General features: G+C 43.6%; 1 protein-coding gene across 1 annotated transcript; it reads left to right on the top strand.

Annotated features, from left to right (window-relative positions):
- Window positions 1-1,353: 1,353 nt before the first annotated feature.
- limd1a (LIM domains containing 1a) lies at window positions 1,354-17,312 on the top strand (the record flags this gene model as incomplete). The annotated part of the gene is made up of 8 exons (XM_079227061.1): window positions 1,354-2,542; window positions 7,298-7,399; window positions 10,972-11,039; window positions 12,180-12,242; window positions 12,850-12,980; window positions 13,891-13,942; window positions 15,060-15,128; window positions 16,179-17,312. The coding sequence occupies 8 exons, from the start codon at window positions 1,354-1,356 to the stop codon at window positions 16,314-16,316; spliced, it is 1,812 nt and encodes a 603-aa protein (XP_079083187.1). The 3' UTR covers window positions 16,317-17,312.
- Window positions 17,313-17,581: the final 269 nt, after the last annotated feature.

Raw genomic sequence — 17,581 nt, forward strand, 5'->3', positions numbered from 1 at the left:
GTCTGTGTGCCAACGGCCTTCCTGAAATAATGTACCCTAAAATAATGGCCCATCCCCCATTTACTTTACTTTATTTTCCCTTCTCTCTTTCCATAACTAAACCAATAAACAGTGTGAGAAGAAGTATCCATATCCTTTAAATTAGGGGGGAAATAGCGGTATCACACTGTAAAAACACTCCATTGGGCGAGATTTAAAAGTTCTGCATTGAAAATGTTGCTTCCATAATTTGCAAGTTGGCCTATTACAATAAAATGCACTTGGACTATTATGAGTGAAATGGCAGAACAATGGCTAGAGGCATAAGTGTTATACTATAGTTTATAAGAATATAATATTACAATAATTATGCAGCCAACTTATAGAAGCATATATATATATATATATATATATATATATATATATATATATATATATATATATATATATATATATGTGTTTGTTGGGGAGTTCCTTTATTATACTTTTGTGGTAAAATCACAATAAAGTACCTATCTGTCAAATAGACTTTAATTTTATGGAGCAAAGAATGAAAATGCTGGCGTGTTTTTCTGACTCAAAGAGCAGCAATGAGTCAACTAGCTGTGGGTATTTTTAACAATGTCACCGGATGCGAGGGAGCGGATGAATATCTGCCCCTCGGTTATTTTGAATACCGTTAGTTACAGGAAAGCTAACATTGGGACTGTATCTGTTTTCATGAAGCCGTTCCTCGCTACACTGTAGCTTTAAAAACAAAGCGTCCCCTCGAGCTCGGTCCCAAATGTCGACCGGTGGCCACGTACGGCTCCGCGCGCCAACGCTTATCCCACGGTCCCGGCTCGTGACGCGGCTTCTACCGGTCAACACTTTACCGACACATTAGCGAGTTGGACTACTTTAAAGTACTTTTTGTGTTCTCTCGACGGAGATGCGGAGGACGTGGTTATGAATGAAGGTTCCCCGCTGGGACTGTAACGCGGGAGGGAGGAGGAGGAGGAGGAGGAGGGCAGCAGCTCGCGGGGTCGTCCGGGCGGTCTGATCTGATCTGGGATCTGCTCGCTCGCATTCATAACCAGACAGACGGCGGCTTGTTGGAGCTGAGCTCGGACGGTTTTCTCCGAGGAGGACGCGGAGTCTTTTAACTTTTTAAGTCTCTACGCAGGACCACGCAAGTTTGGAAGAGGAGGAAAGTTTCACCCTGCACCCTCGTCTCCTCGTCTCCTCGTCTCCTGTCAAGACGACGAGCGGCTGACGCGTAAGATAATAACTCACTCTCTTTTACAGACTTGTATTTTAGACTTCTTCCGTTAAATATAACTACTTTTTGTTGTACTTTACTTCATTGAAGCGGACCCATAAAGTATCTCCAACATGGACAAATACGAGGATTTAGGACTCGAGGCGAGTAAGTTCATCGAGGACTTGAACATGTACGAAGCCTCCAGAGACGGCTTGTTTCGGATGAGGAGGGACGCAGGAAACAACCCCGACTTTGAGGAGACGAGAAAAGTGTTTGCCACTAAGATGACTAAGATACACATGCAGAAGCAGCAAGAGGAGATGGCAAAGAGCAGCCAGGCCATCAAAATGAACGGTGGGGGCCACAACAACTCGTACTACATCAAAGACAGACCGCCCATCAACAGTTACAGGCAGCCGAGCGAAGCGGCGGCGAAGCCCCCGATGCTCTCCGGCCCGGTGCCGCCGGGTCAGTACGCGCAGCTTGACGGCCAGAAACACCACGCTGGCATCCAGTCTGAACTTCCAGTAGGCCGGGGAAGTGGCTACGGAAACAATTACGATAATAAGGAGCGCTCAGAGCCTCATTCATACCCGCACAACACCCCTTCTCCCCCCAGCCCAGGAAACGCGTCTCTCAGCGCGCCCACACATGCTCGTTCCCCGGCCAGCCAGCCGGCTGCCTGGGTCCCATCCAGAGACAGCCAGCTCTCCCCACCTTTGCAGCAGCCCCAGCGCCAGTCTGCACCTTCCACCGCCAACAGCCTTCCACCCCAGCAGATTCAGGGCGTCCCCCCGCCTTTAAACCTGAGTCCAGCCTCATCTGCCAGGCCGGCCTGGGGATGGTCCGGAGAGCCAGCTAAACCTGACCTCACCCCGGCCCTGCCTCTGAGCGCCTTCACGGCAGGAGCTGACTTCCAAATGCAGCCGCCCTCCACACACCCTCCAGCCCATTACGCAGCATCTTCTCCATCTTCGAGACCCTCCGCCAGCCATAATGGTCCTCTGGCAGCGTCCCCGCTCCCACCTGAACCTTTTGAGACACCTGTACCCAAAGCCCAGGTGGCATCTGCCACCTTGATTCCCGGCAATGTGTCCAAAAGCAGCAGCCAGGGTCAAGGACAGAGCCAAATACCAGTCTGTGGACATGCGTTCGGCGCTGACGCTGAAATCCTGTACCCCTCCAAGCCTGTCCAACTAGCCTGTCAGTCTCTCAGCGCACCCCCTGAACACGGGCCTTCAGCAGCTGAAATGAAGTTAGAAGCCCTCACCAATCGACTGGAAAAAGAGATGGATGCCCAACCGAAGACTGACTACTTTGGTAAGACAGTTTAAACTATCCAAATGTATCAAGGGGCTTCTGTTAGTCAGCCCACAGCTGTGAAACCCATTGAAAGACAGAACCGCCCACCCACAGTTCAGAACATACATCCACTCGTTTTTTTCATTTCATATTTACATGCACACACTGTCGCCCTTTGTCACCCTTCTTCTGTGCTTCCCAGACGCACAGACACACACATTGACCCTGTTTTTGTTTCTGTGTCTTAATTATGAGTGCAACCCAACTGTTGTAAGTATTTGTTTGGTTGCATTCTTGATGGTCTTTGCTGATAAAAAGCAAAGACTTAAGAGGCAAGCTTCTCTCTTCTTTTCTCCTGTGGAATGCAGACAGAATCATTTCCTAATTAGTTTCTTGTCTTTTTTTGAAATGATTCATTGTCTGCCCACTTGGCAGCTGAACCAAAAGCTTTGGTAGTAAAAGGTGGGGCCAGGGGCCAAAAGGAAGAATGTTGCCCGCTATCTCTTCCCGGAGATTTCATATATTACAAGACAACATTGATGACATAACTCATTAGTTAGGCCTCGATCGCTTCCGTCAATAAGTTCCCATGTTCAGTTTGTTTGACGAGCAGTTGCATTTGCACATATTATGTCATCGCAGATCTGTGCTGGCAAATTGTTTCATGGCGCTACGTGAGCGTGCCGTGCATGCTTGTGCAAGTGATGAACGCATTCACACAGGGAAAATGATTACGAATAATAAGCACCTGTGACGGTTAATTCTGGTACTTGGGGGCCCATTGGGAAACAGAAACCATGGCTGTTGTTTTACGAGTAAGCTGAATGAATGCAACGTTGAAAGAACACGTGCGTTGCTTTGCTGAGGTCACCTGAAAGACTGTTGCAGATACGGTAAATAGGTGAGATGTTTGGTATGTTGCTAGGCGTGTGTGTGTGTGTGTGTGTGTGTGTGTGTGTGTGTGTGTTGGTGGTGCTCACATGTTAGCCAGGTGACAAAGAAGCCAAGGCCTTTCATGAAAATGGGATGTCGCCCTATAGGAAAGCATGACAATGAGAGAAAGAGAGCGTGGGATGGGTGATATCGTGTTTGAAGCCACAGAGAGCACACACACACACACACACACACACACACACACACACACACACACACACACACACACACACACACCCTCTACCTTTGCCTCCTTGTTGAAAGACATTTCCAGCCATCCTCAGACCCCCGGTGCTTATATCGGTGTGTTAGGGGAAGATATTCTGGCATACGTCACTGTCACGGCTAGGCTCACAAATAGCACAGCGACGGGAATGTTACGGATGTTTTCACACTCGTTCCCACGTAGAAGTAGCCCACACGCGGTTACTGTATGGAGTTTTCCACTAGACCATGGCTCATCCTCTGAGTCATGCTTTCATGCCTGAAAAAAAACTTGTGCAGGCCAGTATTCTTGACAAATTTAAGTGTCATCATGGAAGGCCTTTTTAGTCTGACGGAAGTCAGGACTAGACATAATGTGCCTTTAAAAGTATCTTCCAGTGCTAATGGATGTGTTTAACCAATCCAGGGAGCTGTATCCATACACAGGACAGGCTGGGATTCATCCGCCTTCCCAAACGTACACCAAGTGCTGATTGGTAAAATTGCAGCTGTAGGTTCTGGGAAAATGAGTCCAGTGCCAAACGGCTGCACCAGGGGAACACTGAGGAATGTCTGAAGGAAGAGAGCAAGGGATTTTAGATATGAGGACTTAAGATACAAAGGGGAGGGGAGTCCCATTTCAAGTTTAGAGGTTTAGAGGTGCCTGCTGGGCATTTGAAGGGATGAGTAGACAAATGGAGAGATTTAGCACCAAGTTTGTGGATGCGACTTTGTCCTTGGCCACAAGAGCCTGAAAGGATAAGTGGCCAAGGAGAAGTGGTGGGGCATCCCAGTTACCCCCCCCTCCCCCCTTTGACTTTCACACACTCACACACACGAGCGCACACACACACGCACATTCAGTTAAGCATTTAGTGTTGTGTTAAGATGGAGGATTAATTTATCCCATCTGGCTTTTGAGTGGAAAACTTTGTCTTAACTCTTTCCAGGGATTCTTGGCTTGTGCACTGGCAGACATTTGGAGGCTTTCTTTTGTTTGTGTGTGTGTGTGTGTGTGTGTGTGAGTGTGTGAGTGTGATCTCCTCTCATGCATATCAGTGCTCTGTCAATAAATACGGCCTAAATGGTGTGTGTGTGCTGTGGTAAAAGTTTGATAGTGATGCAATCGTGACAAAATCGCTACTTTAGAAGTTGCATTTATTATATCATGTGGTAGTTGTGTCATAGATGGAATTTTGTACATTTTTAGCGAGAAAGGCTGTCTTTCATTGATCAGTCGTTTAAAGTCTTTCTTAAAAATCGGATTACTTCAGGGCTATTGGAGAAGTGCTAACACTACTAGTACTGCTACTCTAAGCTACCAGCACGGTATACACACCTTCCACCAACCTGAGTCAGTTGTAATAACAAGCGAGCAGAGAAGTCACAATAATCCGCTGAAAGTAAAGGATACACATTTTAAATAACTAGAAGTAATGGATACACAGGTGGAATGGTTAGCTAATGATGTTAGTGATGGAGGAACATTTGAGCGTATCTGATGTTGGCATGGAGGTAGTCTGGGAATCATTGTAATATAAAACACATCGCAACCCATCTGTGATACTTTTACATATCACTGTAAAAAACGCCTGTGAAATCTACAGTAATTTACTGTGTTTGTGAGCAGTAGCCTACTGTAAACTCCCATATTCCCATTATTTCATTTCCCAGTAAAATGATTTTCCCAGTAAGTTACTTGTCAATGGCTGCCAGTTAATAACTGTGAATGTCACAGTGTGTTTCTTACAGTGACTTTGATGTTCTAGATTTGCTACTTTTCATATTTGAATCATGTCATGGATGTGTCGTATATGAATCTAAAACTTTGGGGCTAATTGTAGAAGAGATACAAACTCAACAGCTATGTGTAGCAAGGGCCACTTTTTCAGTTAGCTGTGTTTTGGCCAGCAAGCAGACATCTACTGGGAGTTTTGACAACTGGGAAAGGTGAGGGGGGGGATAGGTGGAGCAAAGGTTTGGCTGCATGTTTTGCTTCCCTTCCCCCCACTTGAAGCAGGCAGTCAGTCTCCTGAATAATCACGCTGTTTTGGAATATGGGACTCTGGCCAAAGACAGATTTGTAATGGCTCAATCGGCAAGGAGTTTACTATGAAAACAAGAATTATTTTAACAGGAAAAGGAAAAGAGTGAATGGTTTTTCACTGCATTTCTTGCTCACATGGAGCATACTAATCAAAGCTATAAAAAAAGTCAGAAAAAAATGCCCTTGGCTCAGTGTCAGGTCTGGAGAAAGTCCTGAAAAAGCACTGTGTACTGTTTTCCTGTTGGTTCTCGGACATGAATTGTTTGTAGTCAACATTTACAGACAAGCAGAGATTGTGATTTGAAGGCACGTCACTCATTCATTTAATTTAATTCCTTCACCATAATTTCAGTAGTTTCTTACTTTTCTTACATACTTCCTTGTGTTTTCATGTAAACAAATAGCTTACATAAGACCAACATTTTTTTGCTTTCTAATAATATCCCTCCATTATCTCTAAATCTTCTTTCCAGCCATTGGGGCCCCCCAATGATGTGTCCTTTGTTGTGGCATTAGGAGAGGCTCTAGTTGAATTATATATAACCCAGTTGTATATTGCAAAGTCTAAGGGAGGAAACATTTGAAGGTTATTAAATGTAACTGTGTTTTTGGGGGAGGCAGCCGCGTGATGTGTGTTGGATACAGTGAAAACAGAAGTTTCTTTGTCAGGGCTCTAGCAGGACCTGGGCTGGGCCACGCTCTTCTTCATCTCCAGGGAATGTTTCTATAAAAACAACATGCACACACAAATAGCCTCATGCTCATGCACACACAGCCTCGCACTAAAAGAGAAGCTCTTGCTGTCGTCTTCCATCAGTGCCATTGCCCTCTCTGTTACTTAAAGTAAATACTTCATGATTGGAAGGTCATACCATTCTGTATCTGATTGATTTAGCAGCTATTACGGTCAGCAAAGTTGGGGGTAGTCACTTTTCACGGTCCTCCATGTGCCAGTTGTCATATTGCTGCATGCCATAGAGGGAAAGATGGAGATTGGCAGGGAATTAGTGCGGAGAAAGATATTATTTCCATGCCAGGTCTCAGGAAAGTAGTGTTGCATAAGCAGCACGCTGTGTATTAATCACATGGAAACCCTGTGTTTTAGATGAGCAGTCCAAAGTCAAAGGAGACATATATAATATTGCATGGCATGCTCTCATGTGATTAGTCCTTTAGGTCTTTTGCACTTTTATCTTTTTTCTTCTTCTTTTTTTACATTGTTCTCAGCACATACTTTGCTTGGATGAGTGAATCAGTTAATATTAATATCAAGCCACATGGGACTGTGTGTAGTTAGGGTAGGAACATGTCTTTATTAACAGACTTTTCAGTCTCTGAGCCAAGTCAAATAAGCAAATCTGGATGTATTTCCCCTTTCAATGATATATCCCAGTCCCCAGCTTTCTGAAGTGATTTTCTTTTTTGTCTGGATTAATCAGGATCACAGCCTCTCTTAATGTATATCTCAGATTTAGTATTGCTTTGTTTGGGTCGATGCAGTGTAATCTACATCATAAATGCATCAGTGGCTGAAATGTGTGTCTCCCTGTGACCTTCCTGACTTGCTCCTATGTTGTATTGTGTTCCAGGCGTCTGTGTTAAGTGCAACAAGGCGGTGTATGGAGCCAGCCAGGCCTGCCAAGCTATGGGAAGCCTCTACCATGACAGCTGCTTCACCTGCAGCGCCTGCAGTAAGTACACACACATAGACAGCATACCTTCACTGACACTTTCACCTGCTCGGACGATTCACATGTAAAGCTCATGTCACCTCCTGACTAATAGGCTGCCAAAGACCCTGTCCTCTTGACTCAAAGTTGTACCTTCTTCCTCAGTTATCCATCGCCCCCGAGCAGAAACCAACAATTATTTAGGGATTACTGTCCTATGCTTACTGGTGTTTGGTTTCTGGGTGTGCCAGTCACTCCTGCAGCCCACACAAAGACACATGGAGCAAGACCTTTTGCCGACCTAATTTATCCATCAGTCAATAAAATAACCTTTAGTATAGTTAGATACTCAGACTGTATCCAAGTCTGGTGTAGAGCTTGAGACTAAAACAACCACAAAAATACTTTGTGGACACAATAATGGCGTGTTCTGGTTACGGTGGCTACGTGGCTTATTTGTTTACACTGTGTATTGTGTGTCAGTGTAGCGTGTTTCAATGGACCACTCATTCATCGCTGCACTTTACCTGACCAATTAGGTGCAGCCAGGTGTCAGTTGAGGCTCATCACCCTGGCTGCGCTGTCCGAAGTATGTGGGACCCGTAGCTTCCTTACTGGACAGCCGTGCACCTCCCTAGTTGAAGAATGACCTGACTTTGTGCTCCAACCAATTAAAAATCTCTGTCCCAATTACAAGATGGGTATGTGGAGTATGTGCGGCACTGTGGTGACCTCCACTCAGGCCCATTATTCTGCAGCACCTTTGACCTTGCTGGTTACGCCCAAAAATACATGTCTGTGTTTTCTTTGACCCCCTAGTCCTGTGTGTTTATACATGTGTGTGAGAGCAAGGAGATGAAAAAGAGGAGACATCGTGGGGGGGAGTTTACACACCACATACCGCTCATAGCTTGCTCCATGTGAGAGCATAAGGGTTGTGCTGGCTGCGAGTGGCCCCAGGGAAAAGCATCTCAGCTGGGGGGGGAATGCAGGCATAGGGGCCTTCAGTGGGTCTGGCTCCAGGAGCACACTGGGTGCTGTTATGTCAGCTGAGTGCAGCGAGGTGGGAGGACAGTGTGGGACAGGGAGACCATTCAGTGAGTGCACACCACTCACAGCCAGCAGGCAGGGGCACGCTGATGCATGCATGCACTCATGCTGCCCACACAGTAAACGGCACAAGGCATATACAGAGCCTGTATGTTAAGCATCCCTTCTCATCTTCCTCCAGAGTCTTTATGTCAAGAAATCTGTCATTCTTGTGGAGTTGCATAACAATTATGTTTTATGAGTGTGAACTCCCTCTCATGCCCTCACACCACCAGTTCCTCTAAGGTGAGCCAGGAGAACATTCAGGCTGCATGTCTGGGATTCAGGACTCATTCAGCACTGCTGCAGCGGGGGGCTACCCTCCAGGGTAATCATTGACTGTATTCAAACAGTTAACGCTGCAACCCAATCCAGTTGGAGATTAAGCTCAAATTTGTAATCAGGGGAACTAGTTTACACATTAGCAGATTGTGCTTTCATATTATCTGTCCCATCCAGCCAGTCAGCAAGCTTTGGAGAACACAAACAAGGATCTGATTGGTCCTGAAACCTTTGGATGTTAACATCTGGTGGGTAGATTGTCGGTACCTTGACCAAACACCCCCAGGTGCTGTCCACAATCAGAGAAATGCATTCAGACTACAAAACACACTTCTTCTAAATGCATCGAACATACATAGATATCTTCAGCAAGGCAGGGGGTGAGACTTCCTCTCATAGAAAAGAGTCTACTAATGTGAAATTGCTATATAAGATGTTGCTTTGTTTTGATAATGTACTTACAGGAAAGAACAGGGTCGAGTCCCAATTAGAAGGACATGGCGGAGTTATTTTGCAATTCTTATTTTCTGAATGGGATTACATAAAGGAATTCAGAGAATGTTTTAATTATAAAATGGCCTTGTGTTTTGTTCTGTCCCTCAGGTATTTTACATTTTGATGAAAGCGCAATAATCGCAGTTCTTTTCAAATAATCAGTCCTGACTCCTGACTTTAATTAAGCTCTTATCTCTCCGGAAAGCTCAGAGCCTTCCCTCTCTGATTCACTGGGAAAAAAGACAGGACCGTGAAGAGGAGGGATGGCCCATATCTCACTTCCATCCCCTGTCCTCCTTCCCCTTTTCCTTTAGGGACACAGTGCCAAGACTGTCTTCAGTGTCTTCAGTAATTGCCCAAGGCCTGGTCCACACCTTGGCCCGATCAAAATGACTCTTCTCCTCTTCAGTCACTTATTGCGTTAGCCTTGGCCAGATCGCTTGCATGGCCATCATTATTATATTAAAGTACGGTAATGTAGTTGTGAATAACTGGTTCAGACAATGTCATGTGCCATTGGTGTACAAACAAAATGAATCACAAGGTTTCAGTTAATTTATTTTTCTTCATGGATCATCAGTGATTTGAAACTTTGCCCTCGATGGCTTAATACTCCCAGGATAGCTGCCGTGAAATATAGGGTGTGGCAAATTGCCAAACCCCACAATTTCCAATGAAGAGATGTGCCAAAATATTATTTCAGCACTGACGGCTTGTTGACTTGTTGTTCGTGTTCTCAAGAAATGAATCTAAAGAAAGCCCTTTATTTAAAACGTCCTTTCCTGGGGTTATGCCTTTAACTGAATCTCTCTGTCTTAAGAATGAAACTGAAATTCCTTGTGACTAAATGACTGTGTGAGACTATCTGGATACAAGCTTTCAGGTAAACAGAGCATGGGAGATAAAGAAGACTCCTGTTCACCGAGGTTAACCCCTTCTTCTCCCCTGCTGTCCCCTCCTTCACCCCCCCACTCAAGAAAATGTCAGGAATGTTTTCTCTTCCTGTGGGACCTGGGCAAGAATAGCTATGTGAAGTGGTTTCTGTGTGTGTGTGTGTGTGTGTGTGTGTGTGTGTGTGTGTGTGTGTGTGTGTGTGTGCACCAGATCATAGCACTATTAAAGCACACACAGAGCGACAGGAAGCATACCAAGCACGTGGAAAGACACCAGAAAGGAACAAAAAAGAAGAATAGCAGGTTGTTTTAGGTCTTAGCCTGTGGTCGCCATGAAATCCAATATAGCAGTATAGAGTGTTTAATCTGTTGCACCTGTCTAGTAATTTAATTTAATCAGCATCCCCCCCCACACGCGTGTTTGATCCAGATGTGGTCCTTGTCTTACTGCAACCCACTCTGTGCCCCAGCAATATTATATTAAGACACCAGCACACCAAAGATCCATTTGTTTGATTTATCTGCCCGGAATTCAGCAAGATATAATGAATATTGCAAGAGGGTCCATTACCTTCCAATGGCTGTAATTAATCACCGCGGTCTTTATGCATTAGTGCTCGAACTATTTTCTGAGACTGCTCTCATGGCTTTGCAAGATTTTCCAGTAAGACAATTCGACATTCTATCGTTGACTTACCTTTTTCTCTTCTGCGTTAATCTACTTATTGTAATTCAATAATAAGAATATGTTTTCTTTTTTTATTTAAGAGTCCCAGGTGCTGTGTTTTGCTCTCGTGAAATGATGCAACGGGACTTCTGTGTCTGTTTCCACAGGTCGAAGGCTGAGGGGGAAGGCGTTCTACTACGTCGGCGGGAGGGTTTTCTGCGAAGAGGACTTTCTGGTGAGCGGTCGATACACAATCAATATTTTGTGTGCCTCAACTGAGTTATGTGGCTTTGTGACATTTGTTGCATTAGGTTGAGATAACACACACTATGAGCTGCATTCTCTTTCACCCAGTCGACATCTCAATTGTCTCAAAGTTTACAAATATCTTTGTATTTATCAAAATAGGAGGTTATCAGTTTATCCTTAAACCACCGTTCAGTCCGTGTGCCTTACACTTAATAATCAACCTATAATCAACTTGCCAGCCTGCAACTTAAATACAAAACATTGGTTGCATGTTCTTGCATCTAATGCTGTTGATTCGTATCAGTTTCCTCCCTTGGGTGGGACTGGAAGCAGGTCAGTAACTGGAGAGGCTGCTTTGCTAGGGTTTATAGGGTCAGGCCATTCACAACGGTGCAGAATGACTGTATGTACTTTGCAAAAATAGAAAGCTTTCAGTATGCATAATCAGAGGATGTTCATTAATTAAACACAATCGAAACCCCCTTGGTAAAATCTGTTGTCATTTCCAACACACATTTTCTATTGTGCACGTTGTGTTTTCATAGGAAATCCACCTTTTTTTGGGGTTGTATTTTCCCCACTAATCCTCCTGTCAGTAGCTCTGTGCGTGTTTACCCCATGAGCCATCGGTAAAAGACCTCATCTAATTCACTTTCCACCGAAAGCTCCTGTTGGCTCAATTAAAATCCAAATGTATACTGAATTCCATTTGCTCTGGCTTTCTCCCTTTGTGCTGTTAATTACGTCTGCTCTTCTGCGAGGCCTGTTCGGGTGGCCTCTCCTGACTGACGCTGCTCATACATATTAACACGTGATAAAGCTGAGCTGATTCATACACTGTATCCGTTAAGGAACCACACCATATTGACTTTTGTTCAGTCATTCCTCAAGTGCTTGCCTTTATGATCTTTTCTTGCTCCCAGAGAGGGAAAGTTTGAGCCGTTTTAAAGAGGGGTTTTAGTAAAACTACACATGTTAAACCATATAGGCTACTTTGGATTATGCCTGGGAGAAATTGTGGAGCTGTTTAGTGCTCAGTCTGAAACAGAGAGTCAGAGACTTCAGTCATCCATTAAATACCCAAATTCCAATGACATCACTGTCGTCTTTTCTCTGCCTGTTGAAGTACTCCGGTTTCCAGCAGTCTGCAGACAAGTGCAACGCATGTGGACATCTGATCATGGACATGGTGAGTGTCTGTTCCTTCTCTCCAGTTGTGTGTACTTTTGAGTGTTTTGTCTGCCTGTGTGTGTTTGTGTGAATGGGTCCGAGCCAAGTGATCTCAGCAGACTTCCCCCTAAATAAACTTTTTGTGGCCACATCTGGATAAATGCTCAAGAGGAAGCATTGGCTCTGCATGTGCATCTCACACTCACACACACACACGCACAGACGCACAGATGCACAGACTCGTGGGTAAAAACACACACAAAGCATGTGATCAAGTCAGGAAGTGACGCAGCATACGAAGGATTTTTTAGACATGATTTTAGACATGATTCTAAACATCTTCTCCAATTGCTATATTTTCCTTTTAGCTTAGGTGTGATTCTTTGTTTTCAGGATATATATATATATATATATGTATATATTATTTGAGTACTCTTGGTGACGTATTCTTAGCTTGGTCCTATTCTCAGCTGCTGTTATGACCCAATATACCCACAGGCATCATTTCAAGTTCATCTAAAAATGTTTAAGAACAATGACTATTTTAATACGCTTAGATAAAAATTGTGTGGAATTAATAAGAGTATTGATGTCCAGATATCCGTCTCTCGTTTCTCTCTTTATAGATCCTGCAGGCCCTCGGGAAGTCTTACCACCCTGGCTGTTTCCGCTGTGTCATCTGTAACGAGAGCCTTGACGGAGTGCCCTTCACTGTGGACACTGAAAATAAGATCTACTGTCTCAAAGACTACCACAGGTGAGGGCCACTTGTTTCACAGCACTTCAAAGGAACCAGAGCGCATGGTCTGGATTTAGCTGCGTTAAATCAGTTTAGCGATGCACCGGAAAAAGGTCTAGGTGTCTTATTCCAGATGACGGCACGGCCCCTTAACATTTGCCTCGCTACTGCGGGATGTGCTGCAGCAGGGTTGACCGAGTCTATTTGCCACGTGTGGCAGACACATGAGAAGTTTAGTGAGGGATGAAAGGAGAGGGAGGGAGGAGGGAGAGAAGATCACTGTCCAGTTAGAGGTGGTGGCGTGCAGCCACGGCTCCCAAACGCAACAGCAAACATGCTCTTTGGACATCTGAGTGGGAAATCAACGTTTTGTGCCTGTTCGCTTTGTATAAACTCCATTTAAAGTGATCACCTGTTAGCATTTCAACCGTAACAGCAGCTCCACAGTTGCAGCCGTTCTTCTCCCCGCTTGGGACAAGTCGTACAGAATCGCTGTCTGGAAGCTCTCACAGGTTCTCTACGCTGATTAAATCAGACAAACCGTATTGTGTATACAGCGTGTTTGACTTTTAGCCACAGTCATGCCCGTCCACACTGAGAGGCCCTTTGTTATTCCCTCGGACTTCCAGGTGCCTGCCATGTGTGTGGAAATAATACATTCCTTTTGCCTTTTCATTTTTCTACTCCTTTTTTAAATTTTCGGAGAATCACATGTGTGTGTGTGAGGGAAAGCCGGCACATCTGCAAACCTTCCATCTTGAATCTAGTCAGGGTCAGAGCAGGGGAGACGGAGAGGGAGTTGTAAGAGAGACATCACATATTAACTGTAACCTTTATCGTCTTTGGATGGAGTGGATTCACATTCAGGACATGAGCTGCATTCAGTTTACTTATTTGAGTTCAAACTGTCTTTTCATTGCTCCTCCAGGGTCCTGGCGCCTAAATGTGTAGCGTGTAACCAGCCCATCCTGCCCTCAGAGGTAAGCTGACATTCACCTTTAGTCACGATGAAACATTATCACGTATAGTCTTTCTATATCACCATGTTTTGGCATAATTCTCCTATCACGGTAATGTGGTAAACTGGTCTTAAGAGCCTTTGTGTTAAATGTACAGAATCTGGGTTTTGTTCTGGGAAAACACAAAAAAACACAACATAGGATTTAGAATACTTTAGAATACTAGTTTTGTCCATACTATTTGTTTTTCTCATATGTATATTGTGTGATTTGTTTAGATTTTGCTCCTGGCAGTGCAGTAGTTGTCAATGTGTAAAATGAATTCCAGCATGTTCTAAAAAAATGATCAGCTTTATACCTTCATTACATCGAGGGGTCGTTCACTTTTACCTGTGGACCCTTAACCACCGGCAGCAGCTCAGCAGCTTATGAATCCGTATCTGCTCGTGTTGACTCAGTTATGACCCGAACACCGAACTGAGCATGTTGTTCAGTATGGCCATATTTCCCTGGAGACTACAGATCAAACAATGAGAGGCCTAATATGACTGGCCTTTGATGCAATGTGGTGTCCAGGAGGGGCAGATGGGTAGCAGGAGAAGTACAGTTCACATGCAGGCAGGACATGCTGGCAAAAGCAAAGAAATGTCCAAAATTAGAGTTGACTTTGCTGGAATGTCCCCTGCCCTCCCCTTTGAGTAAGCAGCGAGGCCGGTATTTAGAGGAGAGGTAGTGTGTGTGTGTGTGTGTGTGTTTTTTTTTGGGGCGGGGGTCTTAGTCTGTGTGCATTTATGTACTGTTGTTACGAATGTTCAGGGGAGTTCCCTCTCTGATATTGTAATCAGAGAAAGATGACTAAAAAAGAAACACCTCCTGTCTCGAGGACAAAGAGCACACAAATATGAAATGTACAGATTCAGACACAGGATCTTTGTACTTATTTATAAACGATTTGCTCCAGTCTTTGAATCCTTGTTGCTTTATTGTGTGTCTATATTATTGTATGTGGGTATGATTCATAATTTAAAAGCACACACGGTTCAGCTCTTGGCTTATGTCGGTGTCCGGACACTTTTATAGACTGACAGATTGCCAAGATTGGCTTTGTTTGCGTTCATCAGTCTGAATTTCATTCCAGGGGTCTGATGAAACCATTCGAGTCGTATCCATGGACAAAGACTACCATGTGGAATGCTATCACTGTGAGGTGGGTTTAAAGAAAAGAAAATGTGACATTTCTCTGAAGCTTTGCATCTGAAAACATGCCTGTTTAGTGGCTCTGAGCCAGGAACCCTCTGAATGGCTCATTAAGAGATATCATAGCGAGTAGATCCCTGATCTTAATTACAGTCTGGGCTGTAATGACACACTGCTGAGGAGAGCAGGTATGCAACACCTCATCATCCCTATCTCATCGTTCTACTCAAGTGCCTCTTCTGCTTCTTTCTTTTTTTTTAAACCAAAGACTGATTGACAGCTACTGTTCTCACACTTGAAAATAAAAATCAGTGGGCTGTGAGGAGCAGCGCACCGTTTATTTGTTCATCGCTGTTCAGAGAGGAGCGACATTAGAGAGAGAGGAGCGACATTAGAATTTGGTCTTTGTAAACATTTCTGTCTTGAAGCGAGCCAAAAAGGCAGATAATAGTTTATTAGAGCAGACTGAAGTAAGTTTGACACGCTGCTATCTATTGATACAGACATTCTAAATATTTGTTTAGAAGTTCAATTGATTTTTAAGTGATTGTTTTACATAATCTGCTGGTATTTTATTACATTTTCATACCTATGCCAAGGATATTTCAGAAAAACTATATTTCAGATTTTTCATGCTGATCTATTTCATTATGATATACCTATGTCATTATTGTTATCATTTTTTTATTTATAAATATCTCTGAACTCTCTTTTAAACGAGATCTAAATCTCAATGTGACTTCCTGATTAAATAAAGTATATATAAAGGAATCCTTTATTGGCCAGATATTTTTGTTCTTTCCTTTTTTTTCAGTATGCTCATATTTGGCATTTGCTAATATGGCGAGTTCAAATCATTTTGTAAATGTAGAAAGGAATCTGTTCTAAAAGCTGTCTTTGCCCACTAACGCGGTAATTATTGCTGTCCAATCTGTCAGTGCTGGGAAATGAGGTCAACGCAGAGCAGATATCAGACCAATTATCCTCCATTCTTCTCTTCAGGCTCCCGTAGCCTGTCAGTGCATGCGGCTAACCCTTGTTCCTCCTCTGTGTGGCTCAGGACTGTAAGATGGAGCTGAACGACGAGGAGGGCCACCGCTGCTACCCTCTGAACGGACACCTTCTCTGCCACTCCTGCCACCTCAAGCACACGGAGCCTGGCTGCCCGTCTCCGGTGGCTGCCGCCGCCGCCTACTGACCCTGCAGCAGGTGGAGGGCGACCCCTGGTGGATTTGTGGAGGAACTGCCAAAGCGTGACTGACAGCGGGGAGTCGTCGACGTGTGCAATTCTTGTTGTAAAGGATTGATTAATGCAACGCATCAGATCATACTGCGGTTTGATGTGTATATGCACAGGAATGTCAATGAAGTCTCCATGATGCCTTGAGATGTTTTCACCCAGTAATGAAGGATTGTGAAACACCAAAGCCCAGTGAAGCATTGCGTTAGACCCACTGCACATGGACTTTGTGTGGCCATAGATTTTTTTTTTAAATGTAAATATAAATTGCATTGGCTGTGTAAATATCTGCTAGTCAACTCATTTTTTAGAAACTATGTACCTTCAACTTTAAAAAGTGACTCATTTTCCATCATGCCAAGTCCTGTATATTGATATCAAATGATAACTCTTTAGTATGACCATTCCATAGAAATATTTAAGAATGCCATTATCCCACAGGTTGTAGTGCCTCTGTGTGCTGAGGGATGACCATTTCATATAAAACAGTTGCATGACTTTTCTTTTTTGTCAAGTCGGCAAGAATGCTTCAGAGAGGTTAAAATGTTCTATAGTGAATTAATTGTCAAACGCAGTCTGTTCGAAGCACTTAAAACTAGATGTGTGAGTTTTTGATGCACCTATGAAGAGGTTGGTATTCGGCTTGTAGATCCATGTCTTGTGTTACTTTTGCAAACATATATTTAAAAAGATATATATTGCCCTATATTCATTTACTTTAGTTTAATTTTTAACTGTCATGCAAAACCCCTTAAATACTAATTTGATTTGCAGAAGTTACAGTTTTTGCCTACCTTTGCCATCCAAATTGTATTAATGTATTTAGTTTACTAACTAAAACATTGCTTGTCATTTGAGTTCCTTCTTCATAACTATCTGTAGATTAAGATTAAGAGCGTCATACCATATGTGCTGTATGAGTGTTGTAAAGAACATATTGAATAAACGCATTGCAATAGGACAAACTTCAATTTCAATTTATCGCTTCTTTTTTTTGTACATTAAAAAAATATCTTGCTTTCAGTGAAGACAATTAAATATGTAATTGTACTTGTATTAGTAGATCTGCTGAATATGTATTACACTGCCATGCATATTGAGGGAAACACAAGCACACATCTTTTTCACATAAACTGGGGAACATGGGTGGTCTTATTTGTCTGCAGATTTTCCTCTTTTTTTTTCTTAATTCTCAATTAACAATATAGATTAAGATAATTAAT

The sequence above is a fragment of the Taurulus bubalis genome (assembly GCF_910589615.1).
Source record: "Taurulus bubalis genome assembly, chromosome: 12".
NCBI classification, from domain to species: domain Eukaryota; kingdom Metazoa; phylum Chordata; class Actinopteri; order Perciformes; family Cottidae; genus Taurulus; species Taurulus bubalis.